Source organism: Nicotiana tabacum, chromosome 22 (assembly GCF_000715075.1).
Source record: "Nicotiana tabacum cultivar K326 chromosome 22, ASM71507v2, whole genome shotgun sequence".
Classification (NCBI taxonomy): Eukaryota; Viridiplantae; Streptophyta; class Magnoliopsida; order Solanales; family Solanaceae; genus Nicotiana; species Nicotiana tabacum.
The window spans coordinates 35,406,321-35,425,989 of record NC_134101.1 but is presented as its reverse complement, the minus strand read 5'-3'; the positions used below and the strand labels follow the sequence as shown (position 1 = coordinate 35,425,989).

At 35.8% G+C, this 19,669-nt stretch overlaps 3 protein-coding genes across 7 annotated transcripts; 2 read left to right on the top strand and 1 right to left on the bottom strand.

Moving 5' to 3' along the window:
* The first annotated feature begins 1,698 nt into the window (after positions 1–1,698).
* On the top strand, positions 1,699–6,755 carry LOC107785909 (PHD finger protein ALFIN-LIKE 3-like). 2 transcript variants are annotated; one of them, XM_016607323.2, is made up of 5 exons: positions 1,699–2,019; positions 2,297–2,329; positions 4,094–4,322; positions 5,606–5,741; positions 6,216–6,755. In XM_016607323.2, exons 1-5 carry the CDS (start codon positions 1,914–1,916, stop codon positions 6,483–6,485), a joined length of 774 nt encoding a protein of 257 aa, XP_016462809.2. In that variant the 5' UTR covers positions 1,699–1,913; the 3' UTR covers positions 6,486–6,755. The 2 variants fall into 2 exon arrangements, with proteins under 2 accessions (XP_016462809.2, XP_016462808.2); XM_016607322.2 differs by having other exon boundaries at positions 1,767–2,019; positions 6,213–6,755.
* A 573-nt stretch (positions 6,756–7,328) lies between these two features.
* On the top strand, positions 7,329–10,248 carry LOC107785910 (threonine synthase, chloroplastic). Its single transcript, XM_016607324.2, has 2 exons — positions 7,329–7,652; positions 8,518–10,248. The coding sequence occupies exons 1-2, from the start codon at positions 7,411–7,413 to the stop codon at positions 9,851–9,853; spliced, it is 1,578 nt and encodes a 525-aa protein (XP_016462810.1). The 5' UTR covers positions 7,329–7,410; the 3' UTR covers positions 9,854–10,248.
* A 977-nt stretch (positions 10,249–11,225) lies between these two features.
* On the bottom strand, positions 11,226–15,056 carry LOC107785911 (large ribosomal subunit protein eL20z). 4 transcript variants are annotated; one of them, XM_075244286.1, is made up of 5 exons: positions 14,857–15,056; positions 13,562–13,614; positions 12,232–12,358; positions 11,963–12,033; positions 11,226–11,683 (listed from the first exon to the last, which is right to left on the bottom strand). In XM_075244286.1, exons 2-5 carry the CDS (start codon positions 13,569–13,571, stop codon positions 11,601–11,603), a joined length of 291 nt encoding a protein of 96 aa, XP_075100387.1. In that variant the 5' UTR covers positions 13,572–13,614; positions 14,857–15,056; the 3' UTR covers positions 11,226–11,600. The 4 variants fall into 4 exon arrangements, with proteins under 4 accessions (XP_075100387.1, XP_016462812.1, XP_016462813.1 ...); XM_016607326.2 differs by having other exon boundaries at positions 11,963–12,080; positions 13,562–13,759; positions 14,857–15,044; XM_016607327.2 differs by having other exon boundaries at positions 11,963–12,080; positions 13,562–13,658; positions 14,857–15,044.
* Between the last annotated feature and the right edge of the window lie 4,613 nt (positions 15,057–19,669).

Sequence of the window (19,669 nt, the reverse complement as noted above, 5' to 3'; positions counted from 1 at the left end):
GAAAGAGGGTTACATAAATGATGTTATTTGTCCATGTATTTTTATAAAGAAGATAACTTCAGAATTTATTATACTTGTTGTTTATGTTGATGGCATAAATCTTGTTGGAACTCTAGAAAAGCTCCAAAAGGCAATTGAATATCTTAAAAAAGAATTTGAGATGAAAGATCTTGGAAAGACAAAACTTTGTCTTGGTCTGCAAATTGAACATTTAGCAGACGTGATCTTTATCCATCAATCTGCCTATACAGAAATGATCTTAAAATGCTTTTACATGGACAAAGCGTACCCATTGAGTACACCAATGGTTGTTCGATCACTTGAAGTGAATAAGGACCCGTTCCGACCTCCAGAAGAGGAAGATGAACTCCTTGGTTCTGAAACACCATATCTCAGTGCAATTGGTGCACTTATGTATCTTGCTAATGCTACAAGGCCTGACATGACATTTTTTGTTAATTTACTAGCAAGATATAACTCTTCTCCTACAAAGAGACATTGGAATGTGATTAAGCATATTTTGCGATATTTAAAGGGAACTCTTGATATGGGTTTGTTTTATGCTAACAAATGTAGTGCAGATCTTATTGGTTATGCAGATGCAGGTACGTGTTTACATGTGGAGGTACTGTCATAGCATGACGCTCCACAAAGCAATCTGTTGTTGCTACTTCTTCAAATCATGCTGAGATAATAGCTATTCATGAAGCAAGTAGGGAATGCGTATGGTTGAGATTAGTGATTCATTTTATTCAAGAAAAATGTGGTTTGGAATGTGATAAAAGATCTACAATTTTATACGAGGACAATGCTGCATGCATAGCTCAATTGAAGGGAGGATTTATAAAAGGAGATAGAACGAAGTACATTTCATCAAAATTATTCTACACACACGATCTTCAGAAAAATGGTGATATTGATGTGCAACAAATCCGTTCAAGTGACAATCCGTCAGATTTATTCACTAAATCTTTGCCAACTTCAACTTTTGAGAAGATGGTATACAAGATTGGAATGCAGAGACTCAAATATTTGAAATAAGGTTTTTATGAGGGGGAGTAAAATACGCGATATATGTTTTTCCTTACTAAGGTTTTTCCCACAGGGTTTTCCTTATAAGGTTTTTAATGAGGCAGCTAGCAATGCGTATTATTAAATATGTGTACTCTTTTTCCTTCACTAGGATTTTTTTCCCACGGGATTTTTTCTAGTAATATTTTAATAAGGCACATTATCTTTTAATGAACATCCAAGGGGGAGTCTTATAAATATATTATATTATGGATGTTCATTTACTCCGTTGTAAATAAGCTTCCTGAAGAAGTTTATCCATATGAGATTCCGTCGTAAATATATTTATCTATTTAGTACTCTATTGGAAATAAGCCTCCTGAAGAAGCTTATCATTTTGGTACTCCGTTATATATAAACATAACCCCCGATAAAAGATTATCTATATCTGGTACAGTAGCAGCTTACAAGCAGCTTACACAGCAGCTTACACAGCAGCTTGCAGTAGCAGCTTATGCAGCAGCTTCCTTTCTTCTATAAATAGAGGAGTTTTCAGTTCATTATGTGCAGAAGTTTAAAATTTGAATAATTTATCAGTTTCTCTCTGCACTTGTCTTTTACTTCACTGTCCTTATTTTATAACAAAAATAAAATAAAAAATCATACATGTAGTGTACTTGAAGTCTTGAACTCCTAGTCAACTGCTACTAATATTAACGCTATCCACTGACTAGGTTTTCCTCCTCGGACTCATCATCCCCCTTTCAATTCAAATCCTTTCCACGTAGTCGTCCTCCCTCTCTTTTTAGTTTTTTCCCCCACACTGAACCGTACGTACTATACTTTCTTCTACTTATAATTCTGTAGTTGCAAACCCCCAAATATTGCTGTGATTCATAATAATGGAGGGTGGAGGAGGAGGAGAAGAGTATAATCCGCGGAGTGTTGAGGATGTTTTTAGGGATTTCAAGGCTCGCCGTGCTGCCTTGATTAAGGCCCTTACCTCAGGTTATCTTGCTTTTTTCAAAGTTTAATGACTACTCCTTCCGTATTGCCTTTATATTATTTTTATTGTGAAATTAGGGTATGCTTTATATATTTAGAAATTAGACCCCTTTTGTTGTTGAACAAAATCATAGATTTTTGATTTCCCATGTAGTAGTAATGGTGTCTTCCTTGGCTTCAAGTGTTCCTTTTTTTTTTCCTTCAGATTTTTGTCTATTTATCTTCATAAAAAATATATCTTTATCTAATTGTGTTTTTTTTTTTTCTGGTAAAATTCCAGATGTGGAAGAATTTTATCAGCAATGTGATCCTGGTAAGGTTTTTCTTCTAGTTGGACCTTGGGTGCAAAGTTTGGAAATTTTTGATTTGCGTGATTTGTAATTAGTAACTTTCATTGTGATTGTTGTTTCATTTTAGTTTTGTGTACTTATTAGAGAATATGATTGCACTAGATGAAGATGCTGCCATTGTGCGTTGGCCGTGAATGTTTTCTGCCGTTGATGCAGGAATTTATTTGTTCATGGGCAGCTTTTTTCTCCACGTTGTTATGTGTGTCGGTGTATAACTGAAAAGATTTTAAAAGAAAGAGAATCAGTTCATTATGAGCAAGTTACACAGATTTGTGCTAGTTGTCAACTTGTCATTTGGTGATAACTACGTCTAAAAAAATCTAGAACTGACCCACAGTAACTGTTTTATCTGATCCCCGCCGTTTACTTGACTTAGAAGTCATTGTGATGTCTGATGCAGTCACATGCGGGAAGGAAGCCATGTTGAAGGAGTCAATGAATAGATTATGCCTTGTGAATAACTGTATTGTTTGATTAGATTAGACACTAGCCACACATATGCTCCATTTTTCGTTTTTGCCCCCTCTTTCTTCTTTCCCTTGAACTGGCTCCCTTTTCATTCTGTGGGTACTAAGGTGGTGGTGATATGTGGTTTTGCTGATATAAGTGCTCAGAGTCGGAAGAAAGGATAGGGTGTGTTTTGGTCCTAGGAATTTATGTAGGAGAAGCCAATTGATTAGCTCTTTTTTGTTATGATCAATTCGTCTTTTTTCCTTTTTAATTGCTCAATCGTTTGTCTTTTATTTGTACCACGCACAATTAGATCCCTTTGGAGAAAATTAGGCTGCAATTGAATCAGCAATAATGTTAAAATATTTGTATAAAATGGTTGTTTAAACATTTTATTCCATCTGTTCAAGCCTTCTTGGTAGACAAAGTTACCTGGTACTTGTTGTTGGTGGGAAGTAGCAGGTATCCCCTGGAATTAGTTGAGGTGCGGGCAAGCTTGCCCGGATACCACAGTTATAAAAAAAGTGGTTGTTCAATCAGCTCAATGGTTAACAAACATCAGTGTTATACATGTTACTTGTTTGTAGTTTTATAAATCTGGGCATTGTCACGTTTCAGTGGCCAGCCTGTGTAAAAGAACTGCCATCATACATGTGACCTTCTGCAGCTTACTAAGTTTTGGCACGTCAAGTGTTCTGCAGCCCCTCTATTTTGTTCCATTAGCCAAGGACAAAAGCGAAAAATGATTGAAGAAGTGTAAACGCTCTTGCATATCAATTATTGCCATATTTTTAGTAAGTGTTTATCCTCCATAGAAGCAGAGGAACACTTATAAATTACAGGGCATTGAGCTTAAAAATGTTGTTTTTCCTGAGTCTTTGCTCCTGATTTGCACTCCCTTGCTTCTGTAGCTCTGCTAAATGAATATATCAATATATTGTCCGACATTAATGCATTTAGTGGTGATTTACAGATGAAAATATTTGCTTAAAGTTTTCAAAAGTGAACTTGCTCTACTGTTAGAAGTGTCATATGCATTGCCACTGACTCATATTATGCTACCGGAAGTGTCATATCTTTCTCTTTTTATTTAGGCTCAATTTGTGGTGATATTTACTAATGCTACTTTTTCATACCATGGACCCCTTCTTCACGGAATGAAAAGCTTTTGGTTAACATTAATGTGGTATCCTTTAATTTGGCAATTTAATTCATCTTTTATGATTTATATAGTTTCTGGTTCAAGCGGTCAAACCTGTCCATTGTGTTTTATGCAGAGAAGGAAAACTTGTGCTTGTACGGACTTCCGAATGAAGAATGGGAGGTCAATCTGCCTGCTGAAGAGGTACCACCAGAGCTTCCCGAGCCTGCTCTTGGTATTAACTTTGCTAGGGATGGGATGCAAGAAAAGGACTGGCTATCCTTAGTCGCAGTCCACAGTGATTCTTGGTTGCTTTCTGTTGCCTTCTATTTCGGTGCTAGATTTGGGTTTGATAAATCCCACAGGTACTCCTTCTCGTCCAAACATTTTTTACTGTTGCAAGTTCAAATATTTCGATGCTTAAAGACTGTTAAGAGCATTGGTTGATAGAAAAGTATCAGTAGATAACTGAAACTCTGTTTTTGATGTGATCATTCTAGGATATTCTCCATTCCAGTTATTCATTTGATATTTTTTCATATGAATTTATAAATCAATCTCTTTTTGTTAATTCTGATTCTCAGCACTACAGTCTGTTGATCTATTTTCCGTGGTTTGTTTTCTTTATCAAATCCATGCCTCTATAGAATTGGGATTGTTGCATTGAGTGTTTATTGAGGTCGGTAGTATAGTTCAGACACTCTTGGCATCTAGCTGCTGCTAACAGACTGTGCTACTTTGCCAGACAAGGTGCAAATATTAAGCCTGTTTAATACTAAGTTGTATGCATGGGTAGTACTGAGATGATTCAATCAGACCACAAGGTGTTCCAGTTACATGCCAAAAAAATTCTTCCTCAAGCTTGGTTACTATTTATTATATGGGCAAATCTCGAATCAATGTTAAAAAGTAATAAACGGTTGACCTCTCGTTGCCCGGATTTCTGTTTGATTAACATACCTAATGTTACCACCAAAGGATGTGGTGCAGTGGATGGGGCTGCTCCTCCCTTAACCAGAGGTCTCGGTTTCGAGCCTTAGGTAGGAAATAATCGTTGGTAGGGAGCGCTACCCCCCGAATGGGGCCCTACCCGGCGCGAATCCGGATATAGTAGGCTCCAATGCAGGTACCGGACCCCGGGTGGGAAACAAAAAAAAAACATACCTAATGTTTTTCAAACTTATGTTGGGCTAAGCCCAGTCAATGAACCAACATCGAATAGTACTCAAGCTCAAGTATGTTCTTTGAAATTGTGAAAGAGCTCTTATTGAGGCAAGGTTCAATTACTTGATTTAATTTGAATTCATTTTCACATTTTGTGTTTGCTACATGGAGGATCCTTTTTTGAGAGGGTCTGATAAATTGAAAATGCTCCAACTTTTCCCTTAGAAAAGTAAATCTGATGTTAATTGGAAGTGTCATGTTCTGGTTATTTTCTCAGAAGCCTACTGTATAGAGGATATAGTCCATGAGGTCCTTGTTCCTATTAATCTACCTAAGGTTGTGCCTTCTTTTGAGACACACATCAGAATATACATATGTCAGTATGTGCCTCGGTGGCGACAGAAGTCAACAGACTTCCACACCTCATGAAGTTTACTGCATTTATTTTCTCCCTTGCTCATAGTTTCCTACTTTGTTTTCTCAGGAAGAGGCTTTTCAACATGATAAATGATCTGCCTACAATATATGAAGTAGTGACCGGTGCTGCAAAGAAACAACACAGAGAAAAATCTTCCATCTCCAGCCACAGTGGCAAAAAATCCAAGTCAAATTCCAAAGTGGTAAGGACTATTATTGCACAATATGTTGGTTTCAAGTTAGATGTATCATGATGTTTAAATTATTATGAGGCAACTTTGCATTGGATGCATTGCTTGCATGATTTGGGAGATTTTAATTTTTAACTGTCTCTTTCCCCTCCTATGCCTTTAGTAGACTAAACTAGTGAAATATATTTGCATTGCAAGGGTAAGAATATTTGTAATCACTAATTGTAATACTAAGACGGCTTTTACTTTATAAAATACTTTAAGAGTATAATAAACTTTACAGCAAAGTTACCTTGCAACTAATTAAGTTAGTAAAATTTTTGACTATGAATTTGCACATTAGTTGTGCGCAGGACATTTCTTTATTCCTTGCTCGGAGAGCTTGTCTTGAACTAGCTGATTTGGTCTAACCTTGTGATGATAGTCATTTCTGCACATGATCTTGACTTCTTTGATTTATCATTGTTTTTTTGGTGGCAAAAGCAGAGGGCACCGGATTATCAGGAGACGCTTACAAAGTTGCAGCCTAAAGATGAAGAGGAGGGCTTGGATGAGCAGGATGAGGAGGAGCATGGCGATACACTGTGTGGTGCCTGTGGGGAAAATTATGCGGCGGATGAATTCTGGATATGCTGTGACTTATGTGAAAAGTGGTTCCACGGCAAGTGTGTGAAGATTACCCCTGCCAGAGCTGAGCATATTAAGCAATACAAATGTCCAGCTTGTAGCAACAAGAGGGCTCGAGTTGACATATAAAATCGGATAATGTAGCATCTTACTGCCTTTGTTGGATAGGTTATTCAGGTTGTTTGGCTTTAACTTATGGATTTGTAATGGTTAAGATTCATCTTTGTATACATTTGGCTCTAACATGCTGATGAATTAGGGTTTTAATTGTTGGTTTAGTGATAAATAGTCTTAATTCAGCCAAATAGGTCCACATTGTGATTTTAGATATTTAACTTCTTTCTGTTTTAGTGGGATTGAGTCTCTTTATTGTGATCTATGGAGCTCCATTTTCACTTATATGCAATTGTGTCGCCTAGCATTGTGGATAATGGCCATGTTGATTATACCATTCAAAAGATGGTATACTCGCATCGTATATTTCCTAGTCGCCCTCATCCAAAGGAGTCGAATAGGCTTTTTTTAAGGTGTAAGCTACTAAGATGTTTTTTATTTTTAGAGTTCAAATCCTAAAGCTTTTTATTGGTTTCTATCTTTATTGCCTTGTCACTGTTTATAGAAAAGTAATTCTTAATAATCTACTATGGCCGCATTTTCTTTTTTGTACTTTTTTTGTATTTGAAATACTAACTTATATTCGAGTTAAGATACTCGATGTTTGTTGGTCAGTCAGGTAAATTAGCTCCATATTTATTTTGCGAGCAAGGAGTTGTTTGGTTGGAAAATATGTTATTTCAGAATTAATTATTACGAGACTAGTTATCTTAGTATTGTTAATGCTGACATCTCGGAATAATCAATTTGGAGATTAATTATACTGCAATTTATACTAATCAAATATGGAATAATTTTATTTCAAATTTAATATCGTAATTATCTCTTATAACTGATTTATTATTGGCAACTCTATACGTGCATTTTCTTATTTAACCACTTGAGTTGAGTACATTTCTGAGCCCTGCTTTTTACAATCTCCACTGTCACTGCTTCGACAATGGCGGCTTCTTCAACTTGCATGTTCAGATCCTCTTTCTTCTCTCCCAATCTCCATCCAAAGCAACAATCCCCTGCTAAATCCAACGGCGTTCAGTTCTTCACTCCTATTAAAGCCACAGCTTCTTCTACAGATGATGCAATCTCCGCATCTACACAACCTCAAAAACACCGCCGCCCTGCTGATGAGAACATCCGTGAGGAAGCCCGCCGCCACATCTCTTCCCACAATTTCTCTGCCAGGTATGCCCTACCCAATTGGCCATTGCCCTTCCACTTCGACGGTGTATATAAATAGGGATTTTAGTTCCTGGGTTATTGCTTTATTCCTCTTTTGGTTTCTGTACTGAGCTCATTTAATCTTCAATTCATTCAAATGTGTGGTTTTCAGTTCCTGAAACTAACAGACAGTGAAATTTTTTTAAGGGAATTGTTATGTTAAATGAAAAAAAAGAAGAAAAAAAGCAGAAATAGTGTGGCAATCAAAAAGCCCTCTTTCCAAGGTATTCTTGATTAATCATCCTTCAAGATTCCTTTTTTCCGTTTTTCAGCTTAATTTGTATCCTATGCGAGAAAATAATTGGTATTTTGGGGGTTCTAAATTATGGGTCGTCCTTGGAATTTTGAGTGTTGGAAGTGATAATGATGTGAGAGAGCTTGATAGTTCTTTGAGGCAAATGAAGACTGATTCAGAAAGGTTCAAACTTCTCACAAGATTTAAAGTGTAAAAGCTGCATACTCTTAATTTGATGCGCATCAACTATTGGTGCAGGAGCATCAAAGATGATCTGTCGCAGGCAGAGTTTACACTTTATTCACCTTTTATCTTATGTTTGTTTTTAATAATGATTCTGTTAAGTTTTTTTACAACGTTAAATCAGGGATCAAAATCGCACATTTGTTTTAATTGAAGGCTGAGTATACTCAACTGAATAATACTGGAATCAAAACTGGAATAATGGAATAGCAGATCGACTAAATTGCTTTTTCCCCAGCTTATTAACAAATCATATGAATGTGTATTTATGTAAAGTTCCCGTCTACTTCACCACTAAGTGGTTGTAATTGTACTAGGAACCTACTTAAAAATTTTCATCTGCTTCTACAGGTATGTGCCTTTTAATGCCGACCCTAACTCCAGTGAGTGGTATTCTCTCGACGAGATCATTTACCGCAGCCGCTCCGGTGGCCTACTTGATGTCCAACATGATATGGATGCTCTCAAGAAGTTTGATGGCCAGTACTGGCGCTCCCTGTTTGATTCCCGGGTGGGCAAGACCACTTGGCCTTATGGTTCTGGTGTTTGGTCCAAGAAGGAATGGGTCCTACCTGAAATTGACAGTGATGATATTGTCAGTGCTTTTGAAGGAAATTCCAATCTTTTTTGGGCTGAGCGTTTCGGCAAACAGTTCCTTGGCATGAGTGATTTGTGGGTCAAACATTGTGGAATCAGCCACACTGGTAGCTTTAAGGATCTCGGCATGACTGTACTGGTGAGTCAAGTAAATCGGTTGCGGAAAATGCATAAACCAGTCGTGGGTGTCGGCTGTGCTTCCACTGGAGACACGTCAGCTGCACTGTCGGCTTACTGCGCATCTGCAGGCATCCCATCAATTGTATTCTTACCTGCAAATAAGATTTCTATGGCGCAACTGGTTCAACCAATAGCCAATGGGGCTTTTGTGTTGAGTCTTGACACTGATTTTGATGGATGCATGCAGTTGATTCGCGAAGTCACAGCTGAGTTGCCCATTTACTTGGCAAATTCCTTGAATAGTTTGAGGCTAGAAGGGCAAAAGACGGCAGCTATAGAGATTCTGCAGCAGTTTGACTGGGAAGTTCCTGACTGGGTGATAATTCCTGGTGGAAACCTGGGCAATATATATGCATTTTATAAAGGTTTTCAAATGTGCAAGGAGCTGGGACTTGTTGATCGTATCCCGAGACTTGTTTGTGCTCAAGCAGCCAATGCAAATCCGCTTTACTTGCATTATAAATCTGGTTGGAAAGAATTCAAATCTGTCAAGGCAAATACAACATTTGCATCTGCTATACAGATTGGCGACCCTGTATCTATCGATAGGGCTGTTTATGCACTGAAGAACTCCAACGGGATAGTGGAGGAGGCAACTGAGGAAGAGTTGATGGATGCGATGGCTCAGGCAGATTCAACTGGGATGTTCATATGCCCCCACACTGGCGTGGCATTGACAGCACTATCCAAGCTGAGAAAGACGGGGGTTATTAGGCCAACTGATAGGACTGTGGTTGTGAGTACAGCTCATGGGTTGAAGTTTACTCAATCCAAGGTTGATTATCATTCAAAAGAAATAAAGAACATGGAATGCCGGTTTGCTAATCCACCAGTGCAGGTGAAAGCAGACTTTGGATCAGTCATGGATGTTCTCAAGAAATACCTGTTGAGCAAAAATTCTAAGTTCTAATTTGTTGGCAGAGTGAGTTCTGCTTATATACCAAAATGATCATCTTTTGGTTCATCTCGTTCACGCATGGTGTAGAATTTGGTTAGATGCTGATCCATCTGCTGGTAGAATTAGGTAGTCATGAAAGGCTCAGAGTTTCTTATGAGCGAAATAAACTTAAAGTAATTCAATGGAACATTTTGGTGGTTGTAACTTTCTGCTATTTATATGCTCCTTTGATTATGTTGGCAAGTGCCAGAATTGGTTCTGAACATTTTGTAGCATAGCATCTGCTTAATTTGGGTGGTGGTTTCTAGTACTTTGAGGGGATGTTACCCCTGTTCATTTGTAACCTACGCAGAGAACATGAAAACAGAGGAAAAAGCCCCTCAAATGGGATTGTTTATCATCTGAAATTTCTGTGTCGCCACACCTCACGAAGTGCTTTGACTACTAAAAGCAAAAATTCTACCTTTTCTTGGAAGGGGAAACAAGTTTATTTTATATGTTGTTTGCCACCTCATCAGGGTCATTGATATCTTAAAGAGGTTTTATATTTTAGAAACTGTAGCTGTGTACTGGCATCTTATTCGATTATTCTCGCTTTGCATGTAACTCTCTTGATGTCACAGAGAGGCTCTCAGTTGGTAACTTATTAGATTTCCTCACCATAATTTGTTATATTGAACCACACAAGTTGATCTTTTGCATGCTCCCTATTTGTTACATGGGTCATAAATGGGATGAAATTGGATCAACTGGTGTGAAGTTGATCCAAATTCAATGACATTACTCAATGTATAGGCTCGCTTTCGCAACCCGAAAGATCGGACATACCATTGGTTCATGTGATCTTCTTAGTTCTGCGTCTACTACTTTCTACACTTATTTGTTCTCCATAGGCATTGGTTTTAAACTCTGCTTCACCAGAGTCCCTAACTTTAGTGCTGAAATAAGAATTAGTTCTTGATTTGCGTATATGATTTGGGTGGACTCGAATTGTGCTAAAGTTGCTCCCTGGGCTAAGATGAGTCCTTATGCTTCCTGCATATATATATATATGACTTTGATAAATTGGTGTTTTCCACTGGCATTGCAGCTGAAACTGTTGACTGGTTTTTGAGGTTAAATGTTATTGACGGCACTAATAAGTATACTTACCGTTCCCACTTAAATAGTCTATTGTATTCAAGATGTCAGGACAGACTTTTCTGGAGATAGATCGGTGTTTATTCTTAAAGTATAAAAGGGCATATATCAAATATACGTTCTTTTTTAAGATAACCGAGAAATCCATTGTTTCAGCCTCAGAATTCTATAAATAATAGGCCTGCCTCTTTAACCTTCTCCACTTAAATATCAGACTTGCTTCACTAAAATAACTTAATGGATTTATAACAACATAATACCCATGGACATATAATTCACTGGCAGCACCAGGAAAGATGTTAGTAATAACAATTAATACAGACTATATTTCCAGGAGCAACTGAAAACATTTTTTTTTTTGGTTCCTCTAGCAGAAGCTTGAGCGATGACCAACATATTACAGGATTAAGCCATATTCTCATGTAATAGACAGCACAACAAATGGATACTAGTACAACATATATTTACATATTCATAGCCTGTGTAATGGCCTCTTTTTCTCCCATTTTCCATGTGGTCTGCACTGTTCCAGTAGACATCACCTTTCTGTATGTATGCTCAGGTGAAGCTACTTTCTCCATAGGAGTCATCTCTAAGTTGTCTGATTGTGGGATATCAGCTAACATACAAGAGCATCGCAGACAATGACTAAAGTAGAACTACGGCAACTGCAACTAGCACTGCTACCGTAAATATCAGAGCCTGCAGTAGTGATCTTATTTGAGATACATGTACAAAGGTAAATAAATTGAGGATTTTTAGGACAAAAATGCTGCCAATCCTACAAATAGCCAACTATTAGATTTCCTTGCCTATTTTTTTTTTTATTACTTAGGAAGGTAAGAAAAAGGTTTTATTGATCAGAAATGGCACTAAGCTTGTGCTGAGAGAAACTACATTTCCTTGAAATTATCAGGAGTTATTAGGTGATCAAGCTGAAATGAGAATCAATGCAACTTGCACTTAAGGATGGTAACTCACAGCTATCGCATTGGCAGCCAGCCCTGCTCGCTCCCTTGGATCTTTGTGGTAGTAATTCCCAAAGTAAAGAACTGTTGCATAATACCACATGAATGGGAATACAAAACCAAGCAGCAGACTGGAATAATAATAGATAAGAGGAGAAGAACGCAAGTTAGAGCATGGTAACATACTGATAAAAAGAAGAAGCCTAGAACAGGATACAAATGATATAATGATAGAAGAGAGAGGATGAGAATGAGAAGAGGAGCAACAAGCACGACACTCACGAAAACCATCCTATTCCACAACCAAAGCAAGGAAGAGGTCTGTCAAAGATTCCCAACCGATTGTCTTCCACATCTTTGAGGAGCATATAGTTGTTACCGGGATGCTCTTTGGCATCTTGCAGAAGATCTGTATGCATAAAATGACTTAAAAAAGCCACTACTGATATAAACACTAATATGAAGTGAGGTCAACGGCGGTCAGATGCAGTAGACTGCAGCAACAGAATATATTGATCCAAACTACCAAGTAAGTATCTCCATTTATTTATTTAAATTATTTATTTTGATAAGTAGTATCTATCTTCATTTAACATCGAAAGGTAAATCTTCGAGTTTGATTAGCAAAAATATTAGTAACAATTATATGAACGTAAAATTACTTCTTCAGTAAATACTTCTCTGAAGTCCTAATTTATGCTTGACCTTGTATTCTGAATCTTATAAAGAGGTTAAACTTTAGTATATTGAATCCAACTCCTGAAACATATGTATCCTTCAAGGGCTAACAAAGCTCAACATATGATGCCTAAAAGGCTATTGGCTCTTCTCATTACCTTTGAGGTAAGAGTACAAAAGAAGCAAATAATTCATCATGAGCTTAGTATAATCTTTAAAAGCAGAGGTACAGAATTCTATGTTCTTGAATTTAATGCTCAATAACCATATAGGAGATAAGACAGTCAGATGACTTTACTCGGTCAAAAATGTAATAGTTTTGTGAAGCTTTAGGAAAGAGCTAAAAGGACGGTGTTCATGTTCATACTGTATACCATCAGTGATTCGAAAGCATGAACACAGAATAGCATTCAAGTTACCATCTAACTTATTCTAACCAATGTGTCCTCTGCACGTGAAACAGTGAGAAACTGGACGAGTTTATCCAGGACATATTAAACCAGCAACGTTGGCCCTAGTTTTCTTTATACAAAGATGAGGATAATCACTAGTGCAACCGGATTACATCTTAAACCAATCTCTGAAGAACCACAGCATCTAAACATGCAGCGCAGTACCAGATAATTAAAATAGAGGGTACACCTTATTGACATATTACAATCCCAGTCATTGTAGTCAAATGTTTTCAAAATAATGCAATTCAAGATAGAGTGATTACAACCATTACCCATCTCCACAATATTATCCAATTTATCAAATTTCAGATAAAGAACATACATTGGAATTTGGTATCGTCCATGCTTGTAGAAGAATTCTATACAAGGCCAAACTCATAATGTTTCCCAAAGGGAAAAACATCAGATTTCAGAAATTGTTTTACGAGATTCAATAAGAAAACAAAGTGTGGGTACTAATATCAAACACGATTACATACTCTGATCCATTTGCTATTGTGGGTTCTGATCCTCAATTCCTCCTCCACGACTCCTGCAGCAAGTGATATTTGCAACTTCAGCAGCCGTTGCTCTGGTCTAATTGCGCCAAGACTCTAAATCAAATGAAGTGTGGGACAAGGAAATACTACCATCTTTGAAAGAAAAATCCCATCTTTTGGAAGAAAGTTCAGCAGAACCTTCATCAAGAGGACTTAATTAAGCATCTAACTTATAATTGGTCCATCTAAATGGGTAAAAGAGGTTGAGTTTAGCTTCAACCAAATATAATATTAATAACCACTCAAATTCCCAGGTAAGGTTGAAATGGAAGACCTCTTATATACTTGAAAACACGACTGCAACATGGCTTGCAATTATGCTATCTTATAACACAAAGAAATGCCAAGTTTTAGGCCACAGTTGAAGTTTTTGAAATCGCTAACAACTCTCTAAACTCACAGAAGACTACTCAACTCTAGTCAAACACTATTAAGAAACTCCTGACCATAATGCCTCACTAACTCTGGGGCATGGCCAAGTAGTGGGTGATAAATAAAAACTGTCAAATGTCTCGCCTCTTGCCTAGTTTATCTACAGGAATATGTGCATGAGACAAACTACCAAACCAAAACAGAAGCAGAAAGCAGAACAGCATTGTTTCAAACCTCCACAGCATTTATAATTCTCACTCCATAAGTCCTAACCAAACAAGACCACGAGTAGAACTACAGTAGAACCAATAACAATTCATAATTAATGAGATATCTCTTTCAGAGAAAAAAAAGCACAATCCAGATAAATTCCCTCTATTCCACTAATTGCTCATACTTGAAAACAATCCAGTGTCTTCTCTAGTAATTTTTCGTTTAAACCCAAAAGCATAAGAATAAACAAAAGAGAACTGCAACTGGTTCAATTAAATCGTATATGAAAATTGCAAACATAATTTACCACTCTTTGAAACCTTTCAAATGCAGCTCCAATAGATGACCAGGGAATATGCAAGAAGACCAAAACTGAAAGAAATTTTCCCCAAATGTTCTATATACCTAGTCTTATAAACCCTAATTTATCTTAAAAACAACTTACTTGCCAGTATTAGAATGAAATGAACCTGATTAGAACAAAAAATATATATACATATAGTTGAGAGAGAAAATATAGAGGATTCATATCAAAGACTTCAATTAGTTAGGAATTTAAGCTTAATTAATTGATTGACTGATTTGCATTTTGTACCTAGCCCAAAACCAAAGATAAAGAAGAGAAAGAATGAAATACAAAAATGTCTTACACCAAACTGAAGAGCCGGAGAGGATTGCTAGGAAGTCTCAAAAATGCAAATGGATAAAAGGAAGAATCAAATGTGGTCACTGAAAGCAGCGACGATCTCTTTCTCCTCCGTAATCAGTATGCTCCGCTCTGGAGTTCGTGCACCGAACCGGTGGTTTTGGACCGGCCAGTTAAAGACCGGTTGTTCACAAAAAAGTAGCGTTCAATTACGAGTTTTATTTGTAATTACTTTTTGAACCTCTAAGTTTAATAAAATACACACACTATCCCCGGTAGGAATGTACAAAGAAAGCCGATAAATTACACCAAACCGATAATCCGAGTCAAATTGGGAAAAAAACCCGATTGTGGTTTTGTTTAATTTGGTTTGATATTCGGTTTGGTTTGGTTTTAACTAAAAAAAGTCAAACCAACCCGATAGTACATTTATACACTTTTTAAATATATATTATACATATAAATATTCATTGTAATGTAATTTATAAATATTTCTTAAACTTTTTTACAGCTTTATCTTTTACCAAATTATTTTAAATTTGGACTTAACATTCTTGAATGCTAAATAAATCTTATAGCCCATAAATATAGTAACTCAAACAAAGTTCAAATTAATGCTAACAAAAGAAATTCAATTTAACATTAGGAATAATGATAGTGTTGGATGTCTATTTTTAGTTTTATATTGGTTTATAATGAAAATACATAACTTAGTTTATCTTTTTCTTTAGTGCTTAGTTATGTAATTAATAGTACTTATTAGCTATACTTATTTTAGCATGACTATTTTTAGATTATGTTAATTTTTATTATGACTTATTAATTAGCAATATTTACTTTATGCAAATTTATTATCGTTGTTATTGAATACTTTAGTATAATGCCATGACTTATCTCATATTATTGTGTTATTTTATTGAAAAATATATTATATAATTATATCTTGCCGGGAGTAAAGAATTAATTGGAGTATAAGTTACATATTTTGTACTATGAAGATTTAACGGAAAACACGAAAACCTAAAAAATTCGAGAAAAACCGAGATTGAAAAATCTGACTTTGTTGGTTTGGTTTGGTTTAGAGATTTAAAAATCCGACATCATTAATTTAATTTAATAATTAAAAAATTCGAATCAATCCGAGCTATGTACACCCCTAGTCCTACTCCCCGGGTAGGTACAAATGGCCGAAATGACTGTTATCTTCCGAAAATGAAAGTACAAAGTAGTTTTTGTTTTTACTTTTTTTCATAGAGATGTACTCCTCTATTCCAATTTTTGCATCTGGAAATAGAATTCTTTAGTTATTAAAATAAAATTTATGTATTTAGAAACTACGTAAGAATTATCATAAGTCAAATTAATTCATAAAATATTTAAAAAGCATATGAGAAATTTACTATCAAAGAATAATTCATTTGACTCTCGAAATTCGAACAGTCTAATATAAATTGTGACAAATGAAATAGTTTATAGTTTAAGTATATGTTTGAGAAGTATCCTTATCCATTGGAACTGTTTTTTAGTTTAACTTCTATTTACTGATATTGTAAGAAAAATTACTCCTATATTATGACGTCACTTAAAATTTAAAAATAAAATAATCTAATAAGTGAAATATATAGTAGTAAAATGAAAAATAAGACATAATTGACTGCAATTGTTAGGATCGAAAATCCGGGTAATGCGAAATTTAGCCAAACAACGGTATAATGACAATAACAAAGACAATGGAAGTTGATAATAACGGCAATTAAAGTAGATAAAGAAGACACCAATTTAACGTGATTCGGTCAGTGTGACTTACGTCCATAAGCGGAGAGTAGCAATTTTACTATACCAATAAGAGTACAAAAGAGAGTACAAAATTAGAGTAAATACTCTAATTAATCCCAAATACCCTAAGGGAATAACCTCACAAGATCACTCCAAAGAAAGGGTTCACATAAGTGTTTCCCAACACTTAACTCTCATACAAAACACTCTTAATAAAGGAGGAAAAGAAGAAACAAGAAATGAAGACTCAAGTCTTGTTGGTGTGATTAAAATGAACTAATGTCCTTTCCTTTTATAGGCAAAAAGTCTTGGCCTCTTAGTTAAAAAAGAAAATATACAACTTGTGCAAATGATATCCACCACACAATGCAATACTTTTGGGTCCCAAAGAATATTGCCAACAAAGTCTACACTTTGCAAATATGCTTATGTTTATATGAGATTGACTCCATTAGCCAAAATATTGGCCATATTACAAATCTCCACCTTGGCCTAATTTTGGCTGATATAGTAAATTTGCTCCACCTTCTCCGCAAAAGCCCCAATGGACATATGTCAAAATTTAATGCCATCAAAATCAGACAAGTTGTCTGATACCGAAACTGTAGTAGGGCCTATAACAGTGAATCCCAATAAAGTATACAACGAACTAGATCTGTGCGCTTTCATGATCACAAGAGCATCATGAGAAACTTTCAGAACTCCATCTTCACCTGCGTACTTGCACCCACGAGATTCTAGAGTGCCCAAAGAGATGAGATTTTTCTTCAAGTCAGGAACATGTCTAACATCGGTGAGAATTTTCACCACACCATCGTGCATTTTGATTCGAACTGTATCTTTTTCAAAAACTTTGCAGGCAGCATTGTTGCCCATCAAGACAACTCCACCTCCAATAAATTTATATATGGTAAATAAATACTGATTGTGACACATATGATAAGAACAACCCGAATCTAAAATCCACTCATTGTTAGATTTGAAACTATTATTAGTTGCTAAAAAAATAGTTCCCTCAGTCTCATCAGCAGCTACACTTGCTTCGGCAATGTCAGTATTTTTGTGCTCATTTTTCCTTTCCTTATGTTTTTATTTATTTTTTAGTTTATAGCATTTAGAGATAATGTGACCTTTCTTATAACAATGGCGACACTCTAAATTATTGTATCTGGATATGGAGTTGGATTTGTCCCTAGCAAACAAGCCAACTTCCGCTTGAGTTCCACTAGCTTCCCAGTAATATCACTATCTATCAATTCTTTTGATTTTAAGATAGATTTAATATTCTTATAATAGATATTATCCTTTGCATAAAGCATAGTATCTCTTATATGCTTAAAAGATGGGGGTAGAGAACAAAGCAGTAACACGGCTTGATCCTCATCTTTACTTTCAGCATCTATATTACTCAAATCCATAAGAATGTAATCAAAGGTGTCAAGATGAGAAAGAATAGAGGTACCTTCACCCATACGAATTGTATAAAGCTTCTACTTCAGGTAAAGTCTATTTTCCATCGTCCTCTTCATATATAAAGTTTTTATTTTTTCCCACATGCCTTTTGTTGTGGTTTCTACAGAAACTTCACGTAAAACCTCATTTGAGAGATTTAAAATGATACCTGCTTTTGCCTTTTGTCTATGAAGGCAAATTTCTCGTCCGTCATTTTATCCAGCTTCTTCTCCTTTCCTTGCAACGCCAAATCTAAGCCATTCTGAATTAGGATAGCTTCCATATTTAATTGCCACTTTCGAAGTTTGCACTTCGATCAAATTTCTCAACATAAATCTTTGTTAAAGTCATATTGGCTACTGAAATAAACTCGGTTAGATCCGGCTCTGATTGCAATTGTTAGGATCGGGAACCCGGGTAGTGCGGAATTTAGCCAAACAACGGTATAATGATAATAACAAAGACAATGGAAGTTGATAATAACGGCAATTAAAGTAGATAAAGAAGACACCAATTTAACGTGGTTCAGTTACTGTGACCTACGTCCGTAAGCGGAGAGGAGCAATTTTACTATACCAATCTATATATATTATAATTGAGGGCCATACACACAGTTACGTGGCACATCCCTTTAAGCAGGAATTACATTTATCTTTCTCTACGAATTTTCGCGTCTTCCACTGAATTTTCATTCTCAAAGACAAAAAACGTACCCAAAATAAAAAACCGCTTCAAAAATAATACCGCTTCTTTCAAAACAGATTCTTTACTCTTTTCTATTTTCTATCTCCCCCCCCCCTCTATATATATATATATATATATATTCTCAGGCCTACTGGCACCGTTCGTATACTGTCAGGTATCTTCTTCGTTTTTCCTATTTCTTTTTCTTCTCTTTAGTTTGCCGCTTTGGCTGTGAGTTTCAGTGTTCATTCTTCTTAACGATTTTTTTAATTACTCATTGCCCCATAGAATCATGATATGTTGTTAATTACTCAACAAATGCTGGTATAAAATTCTTTATAAATTAATATTTACCAACTATGCCTTCTCTGGATATATTTGCAATGTTAAAATTTAGACTCTTTCCGTTTAACACTCTTAAACAGAAAAAATAAAAACTAAATATGTTGTGATCGTTCACTTCTACAATCTACACTTATAGTTCCACTTTCACTCCAGAACATAAGCTTTTTTTTAATTTGGATAATTGATACTATTGTAAACCAACAAAAATGCATGAAAAGATTCAGATTCATGTTTCTCCATTCGTCTTTGAAGTATACTCCAAAGATTCTTAACTACTGTGATTATTTTTGCACAATTAATGACAGAGGGTGTAAAGATTCTGATACTATAATTTTTGCAAAATTGATATCTAAGGGTGTGTCTGATAAGGAATGGAAAGGGTGTTGTTTTACTGATATTTTTAATTAATGGTAACAAAGTTTGATAATAATGTCTATAGAAGTTGATTATAGTATAGTGATATGAAATTTAGACTATATAAGATTTTACTGCAGCCTTAGATATTGGTATTGGATAGTGCTTCAACTTCAGGTTACTTTTTAATTTTATTATGAAGTGCA

Bases quoted from the DNA above. Each gene is read 5' to 3' on its own strand.
- LOC107785909 (XM_016607322.2), top strand. From the start codon at position 1,914: ATGGAGGGTGGAGGAGGAGGAGAAGAGTATAATCCGCGGAGTGTTGAG. The intron at 2,020-2,296 runs GTTATCTTGCTT...GTAAAATTCCAG, and splicing joins GATTAAGGCCCTTACCTCAG to ATGTGGAAGAATTTTATCAG. The intron at 4,323-5,605 runs GTACTCCTTCTC...TTGTTTTCTCAG, and splicing joins GGGTTTGATAAATCCCACAG to GAAGAGGCTTTTCAACATGA.
- LOC107785910 (XM_016607324.2), top strand. From the start codon at position 7,411: ATGGCGGCTTCTTCAACTTGCATGTTCAGATCCTCTTTCTTCTCTCCC. The intron at 7,653-8,517 runs GTATGCCCTACC...CTGCTTCTACAG, and splicing joins TCCCACAATTTCTCTGCCAG to GTATGTGCCTTTTAATGCCG.
- LOC107785911 (XM_016607326.2), bottom strand. The intron at 12,081-12,231 runs GTGAGTGTCGTG...TTATTATTCCAG, and splicing joins TGTGGAATAGGATGGTTTTC to TCTGCTGCTTGGTTTTGTAT. The intron at 11,684-11,962 runs GTGAGTTACCAT...TCACTACTGCAG, and splicing joins TGGCTGCCAATGCGATAGCT to GCTCTGATATTTACGGTAGC.